Genomic DNA, 22,106 nt, shown 5'->3' on the forward strand with positions numbered 1-22,106 from the left:
CATAAGAATGCTTCCCTCCATTAGTTCTGATCAGTAATATTCAAGATATAGAAATCCTTTTCATTAAAATATCTTCACTAAAATAGATATTTCTTCCCTTAGAAAAAGAATTCAAAACTTTTAGGGCCTAGTTTTAAAAAGCATCACACTATAGTTGATTTATTTTGGTTGTTTGTATTAGGGATGTGAAAAATAATCACCACTGCCACTAGCAAGAACTATAAATGATACATTATTGCAAGTGTTCTAAAAAAATCAGAACAAAACTAATTTATTATAGTTCTGTCTTCATTATACACCACATGTTGGTGAGTTAAACACAACAAAATTGTCTTTTCTTTTAAAAGTGTCTACTAAAGATAAAAAGAATAAGGTAACAATTAACATGTAGATTGTTACATAAAAAATCTGATATACATATTTCTATTGCCTGTTAGCTTGTTCTAAGCCTCTTTAACTATTACAAAAAAGGAAAAGTCATTGTTCAAAGGCAAACATTCAATTCAGTTGATACAACATTACAGTACAGTCAACTAACATCATTCAACGAAGGTAACAAGTCTAGCCTTAGCTTCTTGAGTTAAAAAGTCTGTAGACCAGATTGCTACAAAAGGTTCAATGCTGCTTCACAACTGTGTTAGCTTTTTGGAGGACTTTGTACTTTCTACTGATGGCTTCAGAAGGGGTCATGCTATTGGTAAAAGCACAGGGAACCCCAACCTGTCATTAATCATTTTATTGAGCATTGTAGTTAGAACAGCATTATTGAGTTTAGCACAACAACTAAAACAAAATAATAATAATAATATAATAATAATATAATAATAATCATAATAATGATAAGAATAAAAACCAAACACAAACTGGAAGCCTAGAGATGCTGCCAGCCGTGTCAAACCCTTGCGATACGCTATACTAAAAAAATTTGAAATATCCACCCGTCCTCTCCACTCTGCCACAAACTAGCAAAGTCAAAAATACAAAAGTCTTCAACTTGTTACTTTTGCAGAATAAAGCAAAAACGTCTTTGTGCTCCTTACTACCAGAAGCAAAATATCCACTGAGTTACCACATGTAATAGCTTCTGGATGTGTCAACCTGGGTTGGCTTGGTGTCTGCAGAACCATCTTTGTCTTTCTCACTGTCACCTTCCCAGAGATTAATGAGTGGTGGGTACAGCTCATTTAGTGGGATTGAAGAAGTTTTTTGCATATACTTTTTTAATGAGTGGTGGTAGTTTTTTCTCTTAAACCTTTTGGCAATGTACACAGCAATAGATGCAAGGCTAATGACGGCAAACATGGACCCCATTACTGCAGCAAGGGCTGTACTTGTTTCTTGATCAGAAATGTCCAGTGCAAAGGCGGCATTTTTAGTTGTGACATTCACACATGACTTCTGAGTCTGCTGATGAATATTAGACACTGTGAGACACACTTCATAATCTGTAGAAGGCTGCAGATGTGTTAGGTTGTACTCATGAACATCTACCGGGACCCTGGCAGTATAGGTTATGTGAGGATTGTCAATCTTCATGGTGGCAGATGACCATTTTAAGTTTGATGTCATGACATTGGAATTGACTTTCCAGGACACTAAGATGGAATGAGATTCTGTCTGCTTGACATATATTTTCAGCACCTGGGTACCATCCAGAAGGGTTCCATTAACCTTAATTGTCACTACACGTGTGTCAGCCCCTTCAACATTCTGGGCGACACAAGTATATCTTCCTGAGTCTTCAATTTGTATGTTAGATATTTCTAAAGTACCTTCGCTACTTAGCTTGTATTTATCTGAAAGTGTATCCACAGTTATCTTATTTCCAAGAGGAGTGACCCAATAAATTTCGGGTTCTGGCTCAGCCATGGCCCGACAATCTAGGAAAACTGTTGTGCCAATATCCATGTTTAAATGATTTGGGAATGTGTCATGAGCTATCATTGGGAGGCACTGTTCACTTGAATCTTGGATTAAAACTTCCTTTACCTGCTGCCCTCTATATTCAGGTGGCATGGCACAGAACATGGACAAAGGCTCCATGAAGCGGATGTTTGTTTTGTTGGAGTTAATCCAGTGGATGACACAGTCACACCTCAGGGGGTTGCTATGGATACTGATCTCACGAAGATTGGGAAGGGATTCTACTGTCTTTTGGTAAACAGCATTCAAGGCATTGTTGTTCAACATCAAGCTTTCCAGGGCAGGAACACTTCGAAAAGCCAAGCGGTGGATATAAGATAATTTGGGGTTATTGGTGGCTTCTAACTTTGTGAGTTCAGGCAAGTTATCAAGGGCATAGCGATCCACAGAAACAAGTTCCCCCATATTGTTGATTCCTAGTTCTTTTAGCCGAAGCATATTTTTGAAGTCCCCTTCTTGGATTTTGTGGATGGGGTTTTTGTTGAGGTCTAAGAATTTTAAATTTGGAACCTTTTGCAGGGCAAGTTGGGGGACCTTGACCAGTTTGTTATCATAAAAAGACAGGCTTTCAAGGCTATCCAAGCCCACCAAGGCATTTCCAGGAATATCAGTGAGATACATTCCTGCCAAAACCAGGCTTCTCAAATTTGAGAGGGGTTTAAAGTTCATATCCAGAATTCCAATCACAGGGTTTTCCCCAATCATGAGAATTTCCAGGTTGGGTGTTGAATCAAACCAGCGGCTATCAATGATTTTCAATTTATTGGAGTTCAAGTGGAGCCTTAAAAGATTTTTTAAGCCTGAAAAAGCATTAGCAGAAATAGTGCTAATCTGGTTATGGTTGATATAGAGTTCTTGAAGGTTGCTGAGGTCCTGCAGACAGTAATCAGTCATTTCCGTAATCTGATTTTCCTCCAAATGTAGAGTAGTGAGCTGGGTCAGGTTTGCTAGCCCGACCTCCTTAATATTTGTGAAGTTGTTTTGGGAGAAATCTAGCTCAGTCAAGTTGAAAAGCTGCTGGAGCTCATCCACGGTCTTTGCGATGTTATTGCTCTGTAAGAGAAGCACTTGAGTATCACTAGAAAGGTTGCTGGGAATCCTTGTTAAGCGGAGATCATTGCAATCAACAGTGGTGGCTTCTCTGTATGTGGATTGCGGGGTGAACCAGGGCCTAATTTCACATACGCAAAGTTGTGGACACTCACTATTTTGTAGGGAGTACCCAGTTAATGAAGTCATTAGCAAGCCCAGCACCAATTGGCAAGCTGCTAACACAAAGCTCATTCTAGCCATGCTGGCTTGCTGAGCAAGCTCAATCCTGACACTCCTAAATTTTAACAAAAGGTGAATGCTAAATAGTGATAGGTAGAATAGGAAGCAGAAAATGTAAACATTCAAGCAAAGTCTTGGTTGAGATGGGTACAATTCTGGGGTCTGAAGGGATGGTTTTCAGAAGTTTTCAAAAGGCAAGAAGCAACTGGGAGTCTTTTAACTGTGTTTCTCAATCCCAGGCATGCCCACAGCTCTGTGGTAGAAGTTACTTCAGCCAAATCAAAGTCTGGAGATGTGCCTGAAAATTAGATTAGGACAGATGTTATGTTTTTTCCATATACTTGCTACATTACAGCCTTTCTTTTGTCTACTAAAAAGGCATAATCACAAATCTATTAACAGAATGTTCAAAATAACTACACAAGCTTTTAAATTACAGTATACTTTCCTATATTTTCCTTCTTACACTAAAACTAGTTACCACTTTTACAATTTAATTGGGTAAAACCCTCAAACACACACACACACACACACACACACACACACACACACACCAAGGACACTCAGAAAAACACACAGATATCATTTCTTTAAAAACAAAGTTGACTTGAGAAATTGCCTATTTAAGCCTCCAAGAAGAATCAAAAGGTCAAAAGCAAAACATGAAAGGCAGTTTATAAAACACTCAAAGTTCATTTTTAGTTTATTATATTTTAATAGTTGTTTTTATTTGTTTTCAGAAGTTTTTTTTTTCCAAATGGTATACTCTGAAGACCTATTCAGTCAATGCTTTTCTAGCTCAATTATTCTTATGCAAAAAATTAATCTAACTCAACTACAAAAAGAAAATATCAGGGGCACCTGAGTGGCTCAGTTGGTTAAGTGTCCAGCTTCAGCTCAGGTTATGATTTCACACCTCTTGGGTTTGAGTCCCACAACAGGCTCTGTGCTAATAGCACAGAGCCTGGAGTCAGCTTTGGAAACTGTGTCTCCCTCCCTCTCTGCCCCTCCCTCACTCACACTCTGTCTCTCTCTCTCTCTGTCTCTCAAAAATAAATAAACATAAAAAAAAGAAAATGTCAGTTTTTCTTATATTCTAATGGTCACAGCTAATCTTGGACTGAATAAAATAGTCAAAGGACTTTACCCCACTATTACCACTGGTCTTCATGAAAAACACAAATGTATTTACACATTTAATTTCACCAATCTCATGGGAATGTCACTAGCCACTTAGGAGTTATAAAGCATGGATATACTGGATATGTTTCTTTTAGTGGAGGGGATATGTTCTTTAATACATTGAAGCCTCAGCTTCTTTATATAAAATGGGTTTGGTCATTAGGATTATTGAGAGAATTCAAGGAATTGATATAAAGCTCTTAGTGTAGTGCTTGACAGATATTAAATGTTCACAGAAGTTAATTATATTTATTGACATCTTACTATATCTCTTATCCATATTAGTTCTAGCTAACTAGTGGTTGTTGGAGAATAGGTAAATGAAGGAAAGCTGGGGACATTTGACTTATTCTGTCATAATCTAATGGTTTGAATGAGGTCTTCTGAGGTCAAGTATGTATTGCTTACCTGCTTATAAAAGATAATATTAGCAGTTAATGGTTCTAGTTTTCTGGATTCCAATCAGGTATAAAAAGCCACTGAGGATCTGTGGTCTATCTTACTTTCTCAAAACTAGGCAGTTACTTACTAAGATATTAAATGTACAGTTACATGTTTCCTTACATTTGTTTTTCTATATTGAACTTCAGCTTTAAGTATTGAAGAACTTTAGTGGCTGGTGTTTTCTTTAGCCTCCTAAAATTACTGTAAGGATTCAATAAAATACAGCACATAATGTACTTGAAGCCTGGTGTCCAACACATAGCAAGCTTTCGATTTGTATTTGGTGCTATTATCTTTGAACTTTGCAAAATACAGTTTTCTTTGTGATTGACCAAGAAGCAAACTAATACAAATAGCCAGTCCTAAAAGTTCTGTATTTGTCATATTTTAGTAGAAAGAAAGCAAAGTGCTATATTTTTGTTGTTGTTTTAGAAAATATGCAAACCAAGTTACTGGTCTAACAAGATGGTATTTAGAAAAAAAATCACCTGATCCATATTTGGCATTTGGAGGTAGGAGAAGGAAATGGATGTGTTGCATAATGCTGATGCTGGATACTTTCTCTTCCGTGTGGAGAGGCAACACTGGCATTCCCCTCACCCTAATCTGGTTCCTTTACCATATATTATATATGTACAAAACTTTTCAACATTATAAAATTACCTGATTCTGACTTTTATCAGGAAAATCCATAAAATAAAAACATACCTCAGAGAGCAATAATTTTCCAAATATCATTGCCTCCAGAAATTTATTCCTCTTTTTGTTTCCATTCAGAGTAATCCTAAAAGAGGTACAATGACCACAGTAAGTTTTCTGTTAAGTAAATTTCTGCCACATGTTATTGCTTAATCTTAATTCAAAATAGAAAACCCAAAGAATAAATCTACTTTTCATAACTCTGAGATGGAATTTCAATTAACATTTATGTTTTGACTGAACTTAAGGAAACATAGCTAAAAGTAAATATGTGCTGAAGTTGTGTGAGTCTCCCAAAACCATCTGTTGCTACTGAAAAATATCTTTAATGGGGCTATACTTCGAATATTGTCACAAGTAATGTCTCCATTTTAGTTTAAATTATATGGTTTGAAGTAATTGCATTGCAGTACTCAAATCTATTTGACATACACATACCTCTTTAAACAAACAAACAAATAAATAAACAAACCACACAAGTTGAGAATGTTAAATACCATATCAAACATAGAGGGAAGACTTTTTCCTTCCCCAAACCTGCATTTGGCTTCTTTGAGAATGGAGAATGAAACTTCCTTGACATAAAAGGAGGTGTTTTAAGATGTTTCTAGTTGTGTACCATTCTGAATTCTTTTTAACATATTTTCCAGCCTAATTTTTGAACATGACATTAGCCAGAGAACAAAGCTTAAAAGAATGCTTAAACCATTTTATATGTTTAAAACATAAGGCCTGTCTCAGGAATTATTCACTAATGGTGTTTAAAAGTAAATCCATTATCACAACAAGAGAAGAAAACTACAGACCAATGTCCCTGATGAATATTGATGCAAAACTCGTCAACAATACTAGCAGATTGAATTCAACAGTATATTAAAAGGTTTATACACCATGACTGAGTTGGATTTATACCCAGAATGTAAGCATGGTTCAATATATGAAAATAATTCAAAGTAATAGACCATATTAATAGAATGAATGACAAAACCCACATGATCATTTCAGTTGAGGCAGAAAATGCATTTGGCAAAATTCAACACCCTTTCATGGTGAAAACACTCAACAAACTAGGAATGAAAGAAAACTGCCTCAATATACTAAAAACATATATTAAAAGCCCACCGCTAAAATCATATTCAATGTTGAAAGAGTATAAGCTTTTCCTCCAAGATCAAGAACAAAGTAAGGATGACCACTTTAACCATTTCTATTCAACTTAGTATTGGAAGTTTGAGTCAAAACAATTAAGCAAGAAAAAAAAAATAAAGCATCCAAATTGGAAATGAAGAAGTAAAATTGTCTGCAGATGGTATGATTTCACATGAAGAAAATCCTAAAGATGTCACAAAACCCCCCTAAACTGTTATAATAAACAATTTCAGCAAAGTTGCAGGACACAAAATAAATACATAAAAATCAGTTGTGTTTTTGTATACTATTAATGACCAATCCAAAAAGGAAATTAATAATCCAACCTACAATAGCATCAAAAAGAATAAAACACTTGGGAATAAATTTAACCAAGGGGATGATTTGTGCACTGAAAACTACAGAGCATAAAAGAATAAAACATACAAATGAATAGATATATATCCCATGTTCATGGATTGGAAGACTTAATATTGTTAATATGTCTATCCTACCTAAAGTGATCTACAGATTGAATGTAAGCTGTGTCAAAAGCCCAACAGCAGTTTTAGCAGAAATAGAAAAAAAAAATCTTAAAATTCATATGGAAATTCATGAGACCCTGAATAGAGCCAAAACAGTCCTGAAAAAGAGCAAAGTTGGAGGCCTCATCCTTCATGAGTTCAAAACATACAATAAGTCAACAGTAATCAAGATGGCATGGTACTGGCATAAAAGCAGACATATAGAAGAGAGCACAGAAATAAATTCTCCTGGACATGATCAAATGACCTTGGAATTTTGTGCCAAGCCTACACAATGAGGTAAGGATACTTTCGCCAACTGTTATTGGATATCCACATGCAAAAAAATGAAGTTGGACCCTTACCCTCCATCATATACAAAAATTAACTCAAAATGAATTAAAGACCTAAATGTGAGACCTAAAACTGGAAAACGCCTAGGAAAAGACAGAGGAGAAAAGCTTCAGAACACTGATTTCTTAAACACCAAAAACAAGCAATAAAAGCAAAAATAGCAAATATGACTAAATCAAACTTAAAAACTTCTGCACATCATAGGAAAAAAATCAACAGAGTGAAAAGGCAATCAACAAAATAGGAGAAAATATCTGCAAATCATATATCTGATAAGGGACTAATGTCCAGAATTACATAAGGAACTCCTATAACTCTGTAACAACAGACAATTCTCCAAAGATATCCAACTGGACAATAAGGACATGAAAAGACGCTTAACATCACTAATCATAAGAGAAATACAAATCAAAACTACAGTGATATATCACTTCATACCCATGAGGATGACTACCATTAAAAGAACAGAAAATAACAAGTAAAATGATGCATCCACTATAGAATGTAGAATGGCTGTTCTGCAATAAATTAAAAATATAATTACCATATGATCCAACAACCCCACTTCTGGGTATATATCCAAAAGAATTCAAAGCAAGATCTTGAAGAGATATTCACACACCAACATTCAATGCAGCACTGTTCACAATAGCAAAGAGATGGAAGCAATCCATATGTCTACTGGTGGATGTATGGAAAAAGAAAATGTGACATATACACAAAATGGGATATCATGCAACCTTAAAAAAAGAAGGAAATTTTATCACATCTATGATGTGGGTGAACTTCAAGGACAGTATCCTGGATGAAATAAGTCCATCACAAAAAGACCAATACCATGATTCCACTCATATGAAGTATCTATAGTCAAAATTATAGAAACAAAAAGTAGAATGTGGTTGCCGAGGGTTGTGGGAAGGAGTGGGGGTATTTGTATTTACTGGGTATTTAAGTTTTATAAAATGAAAAAGCTTGAGAACTTTGCTAGACAACAATGTGAATATATTTAGCACTACTGAACTGTATACTTAAAAATGGAAGATGGCAAATTTAATGTCATTTTTTATCATTAAAAAATGTAAAACCATTCTACTTCAGGCCTACTTTGTCACATATATACCAATTAATTATCTTAAATTCTGCAACAAATTGAAAAATGGCCAGTATAGATTTTTTTAGTGGAATTGTTTTGTTCTAGGGCTTACTGGACTAAGTCGGTCAAATGTGAGAAGAAAATGTCCTACTAATTACCAGAATGATGTTCCACAAAGAAGTCTGGCAGTTTAAAAAAACAATTCCTTAAGTGAGAAACCATGGTTTTAAAGGCTCAGTATTGGCAAGGGATGCATGTCAAACAAACAATTACATAATTACATTTGATACTTCTTTTTCCAATAAGATATGTTTGGGACACTCTGCACTGAATATAAAATTCCAAGGGAAATGGAGAGCATGGTCATAACCATCAAGTGAATTTGACACTGATCCCTATTTTCCCATACAATCATGAGATGGGATGTCAGTTTAACAAAATCACAGTATTTAGTATAACTTGGGTTTGGTTCCTTATGCATTAAATTCTTACAAAGTTGGGTGAAAGAAAGAAGCAATCACAATAACATGACGATTAAGTTAATTCTAGTTATATTAAAACCCAGATAGCTCTCTGTAGAAATAATTCTGTGTTGGGGATCCAGTGATCTGTATTCAGATTCTGACTTATTCACTTATTAGATGTATTACCCTGTGTCAACTATGAGAATTCTGTCTCACTTTCAATGCCTAAATTAAGGCTAATTATACATACTTCATATATGAAAATTATGATAACTAAAGAGCCTGGGAAAGAGTCCAGCACAAAGTGAGCCCTCAGATACTTATTTGAATCTCTGGAACCTCATCAAGTTTGCCATTAAATTTCATTCTCACTCTGCAGGGCTATTGGGAGGTAATGAATAAGCAAATCTCTTTAAGACCTTTGGGCATGACAGGTGTTTGGAAAAAAGTCATTGTTTCTTTTTACCATTTCCGTTATATTTCCAACCAGTATTATTGGAATTAAGTGTTAGAAATTCAGAGACCAAATATGGCCCTGTGCTAAATTAAAACCCTATGGAAGCAAGCAAATTATGAAATACAAACCTCCAACCTAGAAATTAACATCCTTTTATAGACAGTAGTCACAGCAATAAAAAGCTTAATTTTTGATCCCCTAGAAAATGAAAATGCCCTCTTAGGACATGTGCATTTATGTATGCTTTCTTTGGTGGTCAAATTCACACTGTATATGTAATGTTTAAAGAAATCATTTTTTAGCTCTATTGGTCCCCAAATAGATCCAGAGCTAATGCAGCATTCAAATTTGCTTATCTTCTTTTGGGCATGGCTTAATAATAGGACAATGGGATTTTTGTTCAATGAAGCTTTCCTTCTGGTTAAAAAATACATTGTCTCCTTATAAATTCTCCCTGTAGCCACTCTTGTGGGGGGAGGGGAGCAAGGTAGAGCTAGGTAGACTCCATTCACTGGATTGACCTCCCAAAGGTAATTTCCCTGTGTGGAATGCCAGCATGACTTTGCTTCAGGTGCACATGGCTGATTGTTAGGCTCAAAAGGCTATATTAGCTTTTTGAAAGAGGAGTTTAGCAATAGAGTTAAGAGTGTGGCTTCTGGAGACAAACCTGGTTTCAAATTCAGTTCTGTGACCTTGGGCAAGTTATTGAAGCTTTCTTTCTGAGTCTCAGTTAACTTTTTTTTAGAAAATGAAGATCATAAAACCTACTTTGCAAGGGTGGTGAGAGAATTAGAATGACAAGTTAAATGTAAAGCTTTTGGCAGAGGGCCTGCCACATAGCGAGTGCCTGAAAGATGTTACACATTACTATTTACAGGTTTGATGTCTCATTGGATCTGAGTCTTTTTAATGGGTTTGAGTATGAAAGAAAGGAGTAGGTAGTTGAAATCAATACAGGGTACCTTTTGTAACATCAGCAACTACGAGTTCTGAAAACAGCCTGGCCAGAGACAGAGAGAAATAGAGAGAGAGAAAGAGAGAGAGAGAGAGAGTGAGAGAGAGAGAGAGAGAAAGACAGAATGATCACAGCAAATTCTTTATGGAGGGTATATTTCATCTTCCTTGGGAAGGAAATAAGGCATTGCAAATACATTCTGAATATTGAAACTGCATGGACTATTTTTAATTTTTTTAATCATTTTTTAAAAGTAATCTCTACACCCAGCATGGGGCTTGAACACATGAGTCTGAGATCAAGAGCTGTGTGCTCTACTGACTAAGCCAGCCAGGCATCCCTGCATGAACTATTTTTAAAGACATTAGTTTCTTGGACTTTTGTCTGGTCCCTGGCCCTTTCTGAATCTTAGATTTCTTTCTCCAACCATTTCCCAAAATCATGTTCCTTGTTCACACATTATCCCAAGCAAAACACCCTGTAGTGTGTGTTAGTGATCACAGATGGAGGGTTCCTATGGGAGGAAGAGCTATAATAGTCTCCATAATGCATTAAGGAAACAATAAAGTCTATCCCCTTGCAAGGACATAATGGAGCTTGGTGAAGCTCTTTTGCATAAGGAACTGTTCCTGAGAGCCCACATTATTCATCAGCAAGCAGTGCAGCAGCATGTCTGAGTGGGCCAAGCAACAGAATGAGGACACCAGGGAAGAGATTCTTAATTTTGGCTTCACCACCAATCTCCTAGGTGACCTTGAAAGAGTCTAGTAACTTTGTGTTCTATTTTATTTATCTTACAGTAAGTAGGTTGAGAGGAAAGGAAGTCACAGCTTTCCAGGCTAAGAAACACCTCAAGAAGTCATCTTACCAACCCATTCTCCTGGTGTCATGGAAAATTCCTTCTAGCCATTTTCTGAGATGCAGCAAGTTTGATTATGCCAAGGCTCTCAAACTCCAGTGCTTTCAGGGGCTAGGTAGGTGAAGTCAACTGAATCTAACACAGTCATGTAAAAAGCTGGAGTGTGCCTGCACTCCAAAGGCATCCAAAAATGTTAACTATGCAGGCCAAACAAAAACCATCTGCTTTCCAAGGCCTTTTGTGGCCTGTGGTCAGTTTGCAACCTCTGAAATACATATAAATATAATAGACATCATATCAGTTATAATGCTAAGCTAATAGGAGTATTTGATAAGTAGATGATTAAATATCAACTTTAAAATATTACTGGCAAATACTCCACATGTGAAAGCCTATAATTAGAGATTCACTATATTACAGTGTGAATCTTTGCTCTGAAGAAAACTTGAGTTTAAAAAAAAGGATGGCATTTAGAAAAATTCATTTTATACTCCTTTCTTTTGGAAGACCTACTTTTAAAGGAAGGCAGAACCTTAAAGGTCCCCTAAGTGATCCAAGATGACCTAGTTAATTGGCAGAGAAACAAAATAAAACCCAAACCCCTTGATCCCTAATTCAGCATTTCCTAATCTGACCACTTTAAATATTTATGGTTTTCCTGGTTCCCAGAGAAAAGTTTGATTGTCCTTTCTCTAGTTTTATTTTATTTTCTTTTTCTTTCCTTTCTTGTATTTATTATTATTATTACTTAATAAAGTCTCAAAAATTCTCTGGTACACTTGGGTGGTACAAATGCACTACTGTGCAAAGAAGAGGATGTACACAAGTGATCTTTTGATTCCCCCTCATTTTCCTTCCTCTTTTGGGCCAGGGCAAATCCATCACACTGCAGGTGCAGTGTCGGCCAACATCTCTGGGAAAAACCCAAAGGCGCAGCTGGTCTCCAAGCTAAGCATTGAAGCTGGGGTCACAATTCATTCAGCTCCTAAGAGGACTAGGCATGGACAGCACATTAGCCCTTGCAGGAGGTTTGGCCAGGCACAGTAAACAGAGCAAGGCTGGACTAGATGGACTGAAAAATTACAAAAGAAAGTTTAGAAGGAAGGAAGGAAAGAAAGAAAGAAAGAAAGAAAGAAAGAAAGAAAGAAAGAAAAAAGAAAGAGAGAGAGAGAGAAAGGAGGGAGGAAAGGAAAGGAAAGGAAAGGAAAGGAAAGGAAAGGAAAGGAAAGGAAAGGAAAGGAAGAGAGACAGGAAGGAAGGGAGACAAGAAGGAAGGAAGGAAGGAAGGAAGGAAGGAAGGAAGGAAGGAAGGAAAGAAAGAAAGAAAGAAAGAAAGAAAGAAAGAAAGAAAAGAAAAGAAAAGAAAAGAAAAAAGAGAAAGAAAGGAGGGAGGGAGGAAGGGAGGGAGGGAGGAAAGGAAATGAAAAGAAAGGAAAGGAAAGGAAGGAAGGAAGAGAGGAAGGAAGGAAGGAAGGAAGGAAGGAAGGAAGGAAGGAAGGGAGGAAGGAAGGAAGGGAGGAAGGAAGGGAGGAAGGAAGGAAATTAAAAAGCCAAAAGCCCAGACACAGCCAGCAGGCATGAATCCAAATTCAAGTTGGTGGCTTGGCATGGTAAGGAAAGGTGCTTGTGGAAGAAGCCTTGGGAAGAACATCTACTCCAGATTCTTAATTGGCTTCAACTGATCAAAGGCAAACAAGCTAGCCTCCCTGTGAAATAAGAGAAATACAAGCTGTGAAAGTTAGAAAAGGCCTTAGAGATCACCTAGCACATCTAAAACAACTTCTCATTTTATAGAAGGTACCTCAGAGAGGTGAGGTCACATATTCCGAAGCCAACTTGACTCCATTTCTACTCTCCAAATGCACAATCCTTTACACTACAGAACCCCACACTGCTTCACTTAGTGTAGGGTTAGTTGAAATTTATATTCTTGATCACTTGGGCAGGAACTAAAACTCTTTGAAGGATGTTAGCCTCTACTGCTCCATAATCAATTATCATTTATTAGAAGCATAAGAAAACATCATTCAATTTAGGGAGAGTGAAATAGCTTGTTTAATAACCTCCATCTTGACCTTTGATTAGGTAGATCAGGGATAGTTCAATCAATCATGCTGATGCCTAACTTATTTGAAAAAATTAAGTCAGGTCAGCTTAATCATGTTCATTGATTTTTTTTTTTTTAACGTGGCAGTGAATTGATCATAGTTGACCTATTCTACATAAGCATGGCCAAATCACAAGTATAATTTTTAGAATGCATACATTAAGCTTCTCTTAATTTGATAATGGATAATGTTTTGCACACTCTGTAAGGGCATAGAAATTCAAGTGTAGGAAATGTAAAGTGTATTTGAACAATTAGTAGGAATTGGAAATGGGCATTCAAGATAGAAGAGGCCTCATGAGTATAAATGTAGCTACTTTAGTAACAGACTTACTTAATGAAAGATTTACTATGTATTAATAGCTATAGTGAGTGACTATATGTGTATGGTGTAAAGTGTATCATCCCTGCTTTTCACTTTGTTCCAAGATCTTGAATAAGATAGCAAGTCAAGGACATAGGGCTCATGCCCTAAAGCTATCTAGCTCAGAACCCCTATCTGATTGTCAGGTAGTTTGAGAAGCAATATGGTAGAGAGACTGAAGTAATGAACCAAGAGTTAGGGGGTCCTCATTTCCCACCAACTCAGATCATGCTGTCTATCTTCCCTACCTGTAAGTGTTGAGGTTGGGCTAAATCTAGATGATGTCTTAGGGCTTCTCCAGCTCCAGGATTTTAGGCATTTGATGATTCTTTTCTGCGTTTCTACTTTTAAAGGCGCCCATGTAGGCAGCACTCCTTATGGTTGAGAGCAAGACACTTGATCATGGCTTAAAAAAAATTCTATGTTTAGTATTTTTTTTTTTTTAAGAAAAGTTATGGTCTCAAGAGGCAGACAGAGCTAAGTCCATATCCTGGTACTACCTATGGTGCCTTGGATAAACTGTCCACCCCTCGGAGTCTTGGTTTCCTCATCTGTTAGAAGGACATGGTTATTATATACCTGCCTCATGTGGGTGCTGTGCAGATTAGATGAGAGTACAAGTCTTGAGCTGCAGCTGATACATAGTAGAATCTCAACAATCATAAATTTCCTTTGGAGTTCTCAACTTAGAAAACTAGAGTCATGTGCTAAAAATGTAAGTTAACGTTTGCTCTTCCAACAAAGAAATTAATGGTTTTCTTGAGAACTATCTGGAACAGATTTCCTTACCTCCCTCCCTCCCTTCCATCATACTTTTTCTTTCCTTCCTCCCTTCCATTCTTTCTCTTTTTACCCCCAACCTTTCCTTCTCTTTCCTTCCTTCTTTCCTCCCTTTCTCTCTCTCACTCCATTTGCCCCTCCCTTCCTCCCTTCCTCCCTCCCTCCCTTCCTTCCTTCCTTTCGTCCTTCCTTCCTTCCGTCCTTCCTTCTTTCTTTCCAAACCCAACCCTCATTTGGTGCTTTCCTCATAACACCCCTGAGAGGTAAGCTGTTTGTCCCTTCCACACGGAGGAAACCATGCATTGAAATAGTAACTTGCCCAAGACATATAGCTAGACAGTGATGGAACAGGACTCAGAGACAGCCTGGCTTTAAAGCCTGTGCCCTAAACACTATCTCCCACATGTTACCCAGGCTCCCAAAGAACCCCCAATTTTGAATCGATAAATGGGACTGTCAATGAAGTATCAGAAGTATAGTATAGACTGTGTGGCTGGGAGCATTTATAGCTCTTGAAAGCAATGCAGAGTCTTCCCGAATGATTGGAGTTTAACAAATCATAGTGAACGTTTAGGGATGGTTCCTCTCTGTCAAATAGCTTGGTTACCACTGAGACATCCTCTATCCTTCAGCTAATAATAGAATAGATTTCTATAATATGAGAAATGAGAAAGCAAAAGCACAAGAAGATTTCTGCAGTTTGGTCTACATTGAATTTTATGGGAGAATCTGGTAGGTCCAAGATTTTTATTTTATTTTGTTTGAATATGATATTCAGGTACATAAGCAGGTGTCCTCCAGCAACAATGGGTAGGGCTCAGAAAGACCTGTAACTACAAACTCCCCAAGAATCACATGACTGCCTTCAAACTTTAATCCCCCCTTTTCCTAACTCATTTCCAGGAAGTATTTTCAAAGGCAATGTCATTTTTGGAAGAGAAAAGTCACACATTTATTTTAATGAGACCATGCTAATTAAATCTTTGCATGCTAGTTACTTAGGATTTCAATTTTGCAGTTTAATGGTAAGCCTCTTTAAAGGATTCTCCTTTGCAACTATGTTAAAAAGTGCATACCTCTCTCACTAAGAGGTTGAATGACCCCCAAAGCATTCTGTTCCTGATTGTCTTGGAAAGAAGTGTCCCAAATGAATAAGATCTTTCACCAAGAAACAATGGGCATTTAGCAACACATTTCAATCTTAGTTACTCTGGGTACAAAATATAAATAGTAAGCAAAGGGAATTATATTGTTAGGCCAAGAAAGACAGGAAACCTCCTTTGCAAATAATGAAGTATTTTCTAGCCATATAAACACTTCTCTGTCTCTCTCTCTCTCTCTCTCTCTCTCTCTCTCTCTCTCTCTTTTACATTTAATGTTCGCTGCGGGGTCATTCTGGCTGGGTAGTAGTCATGAGAATAATAGCAGTTAGTACTTACTAACAGCACTTAGCTCTTACTATGCAACGTGCACTGCATGGAGCACTTCACATAAATTACTTAATGCTCACAACCCCACGAGGTGGGAACCATTTCCTCCCTATTTTCCCCAATGATGAGATGGAGACGTAGGAATAATGAATAATGAAGGTCTTTGAGCCAGGAGAGTGGTGGAGGTTCTATGTGATGGCAGGGATCTGAGGCCAGAGCCTAGATCATACTCCTCCCATCCCAGCCTGTCTGGGCAGGGGGAGTCCTTGCCAAAATGTTAATCTGCTAGAACTAGAATAAGTATCACAGGGCAGGCCCTGTTTCTGTTTTGTTCACAATGAGTCATCCAGGGCCAGGCACTGGCTTGGCATCTACCTCGTAGGCACTCAATAAATAAATAAATAAAATAACTGAATCAGTGAAAATGTGCTTTCCAGGTACCTAAACATAACAGTAATTTTAAGCTTGCAAATAAAGTCCTACTGGGTCTCTTCTATATCCGGGGTGATGCAAAACAAAACAAGACAAAAATAAAACAAAACCAAAACCCTTACCATTTAGAACATATCTGCTCCCCATACATCCTAATCCTTGTGACTTGGGAAAAACCTGCTCTCTCATTCATTCTTTTCTCTACACTCTGATGAAATCTAGATTCAGACTAAATGCAAAATAGATCCCATAAACTAGTGCCTAATTTAATTAGAGTAATTAAATATTGATTGCGTGTTTACAGTGTCACAGGGCCAGAAAGACCAGACCCTGTCACTGAAGAGTTTATAATCCTGTAGGGAGACAAGAAGACAACTACCCAAGCGACTCCATAAAGGAAGGTACATGTCAAAAGGGAGGGGTGAGTGAGCAGATGTGTGGATCCTTGGGAAGGAGAGCAGAGAATTGCCAACCTGAGCTGGCTCCATCAGCATTTGCCACTACAACACTACGAAGACAGAAATGTTCTGTGTTGACATCGCCCTACAGGGTAGTTACTGAAGCAACTGAGTACTTGAAATGTGGCTGGTGTGAATCAGAAATGGAATTTAAAACTTTTGGGCCGTGAAACAATATATTTCTGTTGTTGTTTAAGCCAACCAATTTTTGGTACTTTGTTGCAGTACTTCTAGGAAAGCAATACAGTGCTCTGTGTGTATCAACTACTGCAATTATTTTTTATTTGAATGCTTATTGTATTAAATACTTAAGGTGCTGACTCTCCTCATCCTGTTTCTCCCTACTGCATACCTACTACACGTAAGAACTGATTATGAAAGGAGATGTTTTCTACCATTGCCTGTAATCTTACGGATAGTAACATGCGCTTTTCTTAATTTTAAAAGCAGTTAATGATCTTTGCAGCTTCTTCTTTTAGGACTTAGCAAGCAAGACTAATACTTTTTATGAACTGTCTCAGCTCTTTGCCAAAATAATTTTTCCTTCAATATTTTAAAAGGCATACACACCTGGAGTGCCTCGGTGGCTCAGTCAGTTAAGCGACCAACTTTGGCTCAAGTCATGATCTTGTGGTTCATAGTGTGAGTCCCTCATTGGGCTCTCTACTGTCAAAGATCCTCTTTCTCCCTCTCTCTCTGCCCCTCCCCACTCATGTTTTCTTTCTCTCTCTCTCTCTGTCTCTCCCTCTCTCTCAAAAATAAATAAACATTAAAAAAGTCATGCACCAGATACAGTTTAAAAGATTCTTGAACCTATGGTCTTTCAAATCCCTTTTAAAAACCCCAAGATTCAAAAAATAAATGAAATGAAATGAGATGAAATGAAATAAATGAAATGAAATAAAATAAAATAAAATAAAACAAAACATACCTGAGATTCTATGACAGGCAAAGTAGGACCGGGAGAAAAATTTTGTTTTGTGTTCAAATCACTTGTAGGATCAAGAAAGTTTGAATCGTTTTCTTTCTTTGTAAGAAATTAGCTATTTGCATAGCTGGAATCATAAAGTAGCAATTTAACATTATTGAACTGAGAAAGTGACAGAAGGCTAAACAGAACAAAACATGAACGAACAACTGGGCTATTTTTATTGCTCCTTTTTAGTACCAGCAAGTGTAGTGATATAAAAACTACCATGAAATCAATTACTTTTATTCTTTTTACAAATTATTTTAATTCTCCTCCCATAATAGGTCTATATGAAATAATTGCTTTGTAATTACCAACATGATTAAATGTTAAATAAATGTAAAATCTTCAGTTTGGCAGCCTTAATATGCCTAGAAGGCTCAGTTTCATTACTTCTTTTTAACTACTTCACAGTATATTGCTTAGTATTTTCACTGCAGACATAGATTTCACCATGCCACGTTAATAAACGTGTCATAAGGAGCCAGTTGCTACAATGGTTCTTGATTATACATTCAGAACTACAGATAGACCCGTGAAAAACCAGACTTGTCCTAGTTGGTACTCAAAGTGCCAATCTGTAGCCTGCTAATACCAATACCAAAGAGTTTTGGATGCTAACCCAGCAAAGCAGTTCCATTAAATTATACTAGATTTGCTTTTGCTTCCAGACCAAATTAAAGTTTAGTTCATAATACTGAAAATAGCTTCTCATCAAGAAAATAGCAAACATGTTCACATCATTTTCAGAATATTTATGGTTTTTCTTTGCTCAGAAAGAGTTCTATACCAACTTTTGTTATATTTTTTAATCCACTAATAATCTTTATTAACTATCTGATATTTTAATGAAATTTTTACTTAAAAAAATAAAATATCCAGTGTCCTTAAGATGGGAGGCTATACTTTTACCTCTGATCTATTGGTATTTCTCTGAAGAGTCTGACTGCTTAGTATTTGCCAATTAGGAGACTAAGCGCTCTTCAAGCGTTAGACTAAGAAAATGTCAAAAACATATTCCTTCCACATTAAAATGTTCTTTTAAAATGTGGAGACTGATACATGGAAATGTACATATATTTAGCTTTAAAGTTCTTGCTACTCAAGGTTAAAGACAGCCCTGTTCGGGTAAATGACAGTATTTGCCCTTAGACTTGATGGACCTCAAGTATGTTGTATCTCTACTGAATGTCATCTCTTTTAAAGAAGGAAAATAAAGCCATCTGTCCCTGAACTCTGAAAATAAACTTGGTGTCAAGTTGCTTCTCTCAATTCTTTTTATATGACTGTTCTAATAAAGGAGTTAAAGAACTTGATTTTTTTTCATCATCGAGAGAGAATGAATATAGTAAAAAGTGTGCCTGCCTATTTAAACCTTCTCTCTGAAAGCTTGGGGCTGCAGTCGTTCTCTGAGAGAGTGTCACAATTGCCAAAAGACAGTGATAGAGAGAGGATACTAACAAAAGGGGCAGTGCCAGACAAAGTGCTTTATGTCCTCACAGCACCCAATGGAGGTAGATGTGAATATTCTGATATTACACATGACTTCAGGGCTCAGAGATTAAGTGACCTATCAAAATTCCCACAGCTAATTGGTCAAAGAGCAGAGATTAAATGCCAGTTTGTCGTGTGCTGAAGTCAGAGCCTTTTCTGTAATACTACCTGCTTCAGTTGTTTTATTGGATCTCCAGAAAGATTGTGAGTGCATACAGCATTCTCTTAAGTACACACAAGAAAACTAACCTGAAGAGTAAAACCTGGGTTAGCTGGAAGATTAAGCTCAGGGAATTTGCACGTTTAATTTTCTGGGTAGCTGAAGGTTTCCTAGAAATCTTTTAGTTTCAATCTTTAGTATCCATTTTCTTGTCTTTGATAAAGGTAGTTGTGCTTTAGGTTTCTTTAAGGCATTTTCCTTTAAACCCTGATAATGAACTCCTATTGGAAATCCTTTTTTTTCCCCCAAGTGTAAAGTCTTGATTATTAACTTATTTTCTTACAATTTTCCCTTTTCTCCTAGAAGTGCACTCCAGAGGAAAAATTTCCAGTTAATTAGAATTTCTGGTAATCAAGGTTTTTCAATTGTTTTGGTAAATGAAAATCAGGTGAAAGCTACCTCCCTGAATTTGAAATTGCTTCTTATCATAGGTTCTTCTTGATGCCAGCATGTTCTCCTATGTTAGTATGCATTTGAAACTAATGGTCCAATATTCAAAGTGCTCAGATCGTTCATGACCTGGACGCCATAAATCCACCAGAGCACATTAGTGGGATGGTCCTTAATTATACAGTTTAGGCTTTGTGTAATCAAATGGTGCAAAAGAACAGCTGAGAACATTAAAATGCCAGCAGGCATTATAAATCATAACGCTTTCTATAGTCTTTCTTCAATTCACATGTTTTGTTAAATTGGAAGTAAAAATAGAATGATTTTTGTTGAATATCCATATTGGCATTTATAACCATTAAAACATAAATGATTAACATAACACATATTAAAAGATCATCTTTATTATTTTACCTCCTAGTTTTCTAATAGAAATTGCAGTTATTTTTTTTAAAACTTTAACTACAGGAATCATCTTGTTAATGAAATAAAATTAAAGTTATCTCTTAGAAAGGTAGATTACACAAAAAGCCTATTTCTTAAGAAAATACAATTTCAATAAATTGCAGTGCAATCTTTTCCATCTAGGACTAACATGCACCTTAAAAGTTTTCTGTAGAGTTTTAGCTTTAAGAGGACACAATTTAAATTATGGAATGTTCAAATTGTTATAATAGAAAGGAAATCTATTTAAATGGTGGTTTATTACTTCAAATTATATTTAAATGAGGATAATGAAGACCACATTTGAAAACAAGACCAGCAAATGAGAATCAATTTCTTGGAGCATTAAGCAACTTTAAGTAGTAAGCTTTGGCAACTTGGCATAAAATATACAGCTTATTTTTGCTTCAGGGCTTTTAAGTCTCAAAAATCTAACTAGCACCCATGTCAGCCCTCAAGATTAAGAATTATTACCATCAGCATAGCTCGTGATTCAGTACCATTCCAAATGCCCACAGGAGTGACAGAAATCAACCAGAATGGCTTACTGAGCAGCAATTCTGTGTAAGGCCTGGGGGGTAATGGGGTAGGAAACAGGGCATCCTTGCTGAAGGGGAAGGTGTGTGCAAAGCAGTGGTGTCCTGAGTCAATTGTGAGCATTTCTTTCCAAATCCACGTTCAGAAACATCGTGTTAGTCACTTAAAAACTGGTCCTGGTTGGGTGTATTTACACCACAGGAATTGGTGAACACTACAAATCAGAACTTATCTTTTTGGAAAGCTGGCTGTCAAACTTTTACCAGCACACCCTGGATGTAAAGGCACCAAAGCAGCAGAGCTTGAATAGGTACGTGGAATGGGAACTATTTCATTTTGAATGGGATTTAAGGTCTGCCAAGCTAGGAAAAGAAACCAAAATAGAAAGGTTGGATGGTATCTAGATATGGAGGGCCTTTCATGCTTCACTAAGGAGTTTTCTTTCATTTATTATCCTTGTCTAAGACCTAGCAGAAAACAGATGGTGCATTCAAAAAGGAGGTTTTGAAAAGGGAGTTTTGAAAAGGGACCATTTACAGGGCATGGATAAGGTTAAGGTACTGACTCACACCCCTCGGCTAGCTGCTGCAAGAAGCAAAAGCCAACAAGAAGCCAGATGGCAAAGGACCCATTGATGCAGTCCATCTGAGTCTGATTCCCAGAGTACAAAGCAAAGTAGAGAAGGGTAGGGTGGATCTGGAAGGGTATAGAAAATATCCAGCACAATCCCACAGCAAGTGGGTACCACTAAATGTCTTGTAATGGGAACTAGGGAATCATGTCTATAATTCAGAAACACTGATCCATCAGCTGTGTGTAAGACAGACTGGGGAGGGTACATAATGGATGTAGGGAAACCCATTAAGAAGCACTCTCATTAAGCTAAAGAAGAGGCAATGGAACTGCGATCATGGTGGTAAGAACAGAGAAGGGCCATGTTTAGGAAACAATAGAGACTGACAAGTGGAGAGGTAACTATTAGATATACAGCTGACTAGATGTAAAAATGGGGGAGGAAGAGTTAAAAATAATATCAAGGCACTGAGCCTGTTTGACTCTGATGCTAGTGATTGCCAAAGTAAGACAGGGGCATGCAAGAGCAAGACCTCACTTTGAAAGTGGGTTG

The 22,106-nt window shown here is 36.9% G+C and overlaps 1 protein-coding gene across 8 annotated transcripts in view; it reads right to left on the minus strand.

Moving 5' to 3' along the window:
• Positions 1–244: 244 nt before the first annotated feature.
• The window catches only part of LRRN1 (leucine rich repeat neuronal 1), a 35,773-nt gene continuing 13,911 nt past the window's right edge, over positions 245–22,106 (minus strand). For 7 of the 8 annotated variants that reach the window (XM_027042515.2, XM_027042514.2, XM_027042512.2 and 4 more), the window contains 2 exons: positions 5,530–5,605; positions 245–3,493 (listed from right to left, as the gene is read on the minus strand). In XM_027042515.2, the coding sequence (XP_026898316.1) occupies positions 1,066–3,216 (2,151 nt within the window). In that variant the 5' untranslated portion in view covers positions 3,217–3,493; positions 5,530–5,605 and the 3' untranslated portion in view covers positions 245–1,065. The remainder of the gene's footprint in view (positions 3,494–5,529; positions 5,606–22,106) is intronic. The other variant, XM_027042516.2, reaches the window with a different exon arrangement.

This window comes from Acinonyx jubatus, chromosome A2, assembly GCF_027475565.1.
Source record: "Acinonyx jubatus isolate Ajub_Pintada_27869175 chromosome A2, VMU_Ajub_asm_v1.0, whole genome shotgun sequence".
NCBI lineage: Eukaryota > Metazoa > Chordata > Mammalia > Carnivora > Felidae > Acinonyx > Acinonyx jubatus.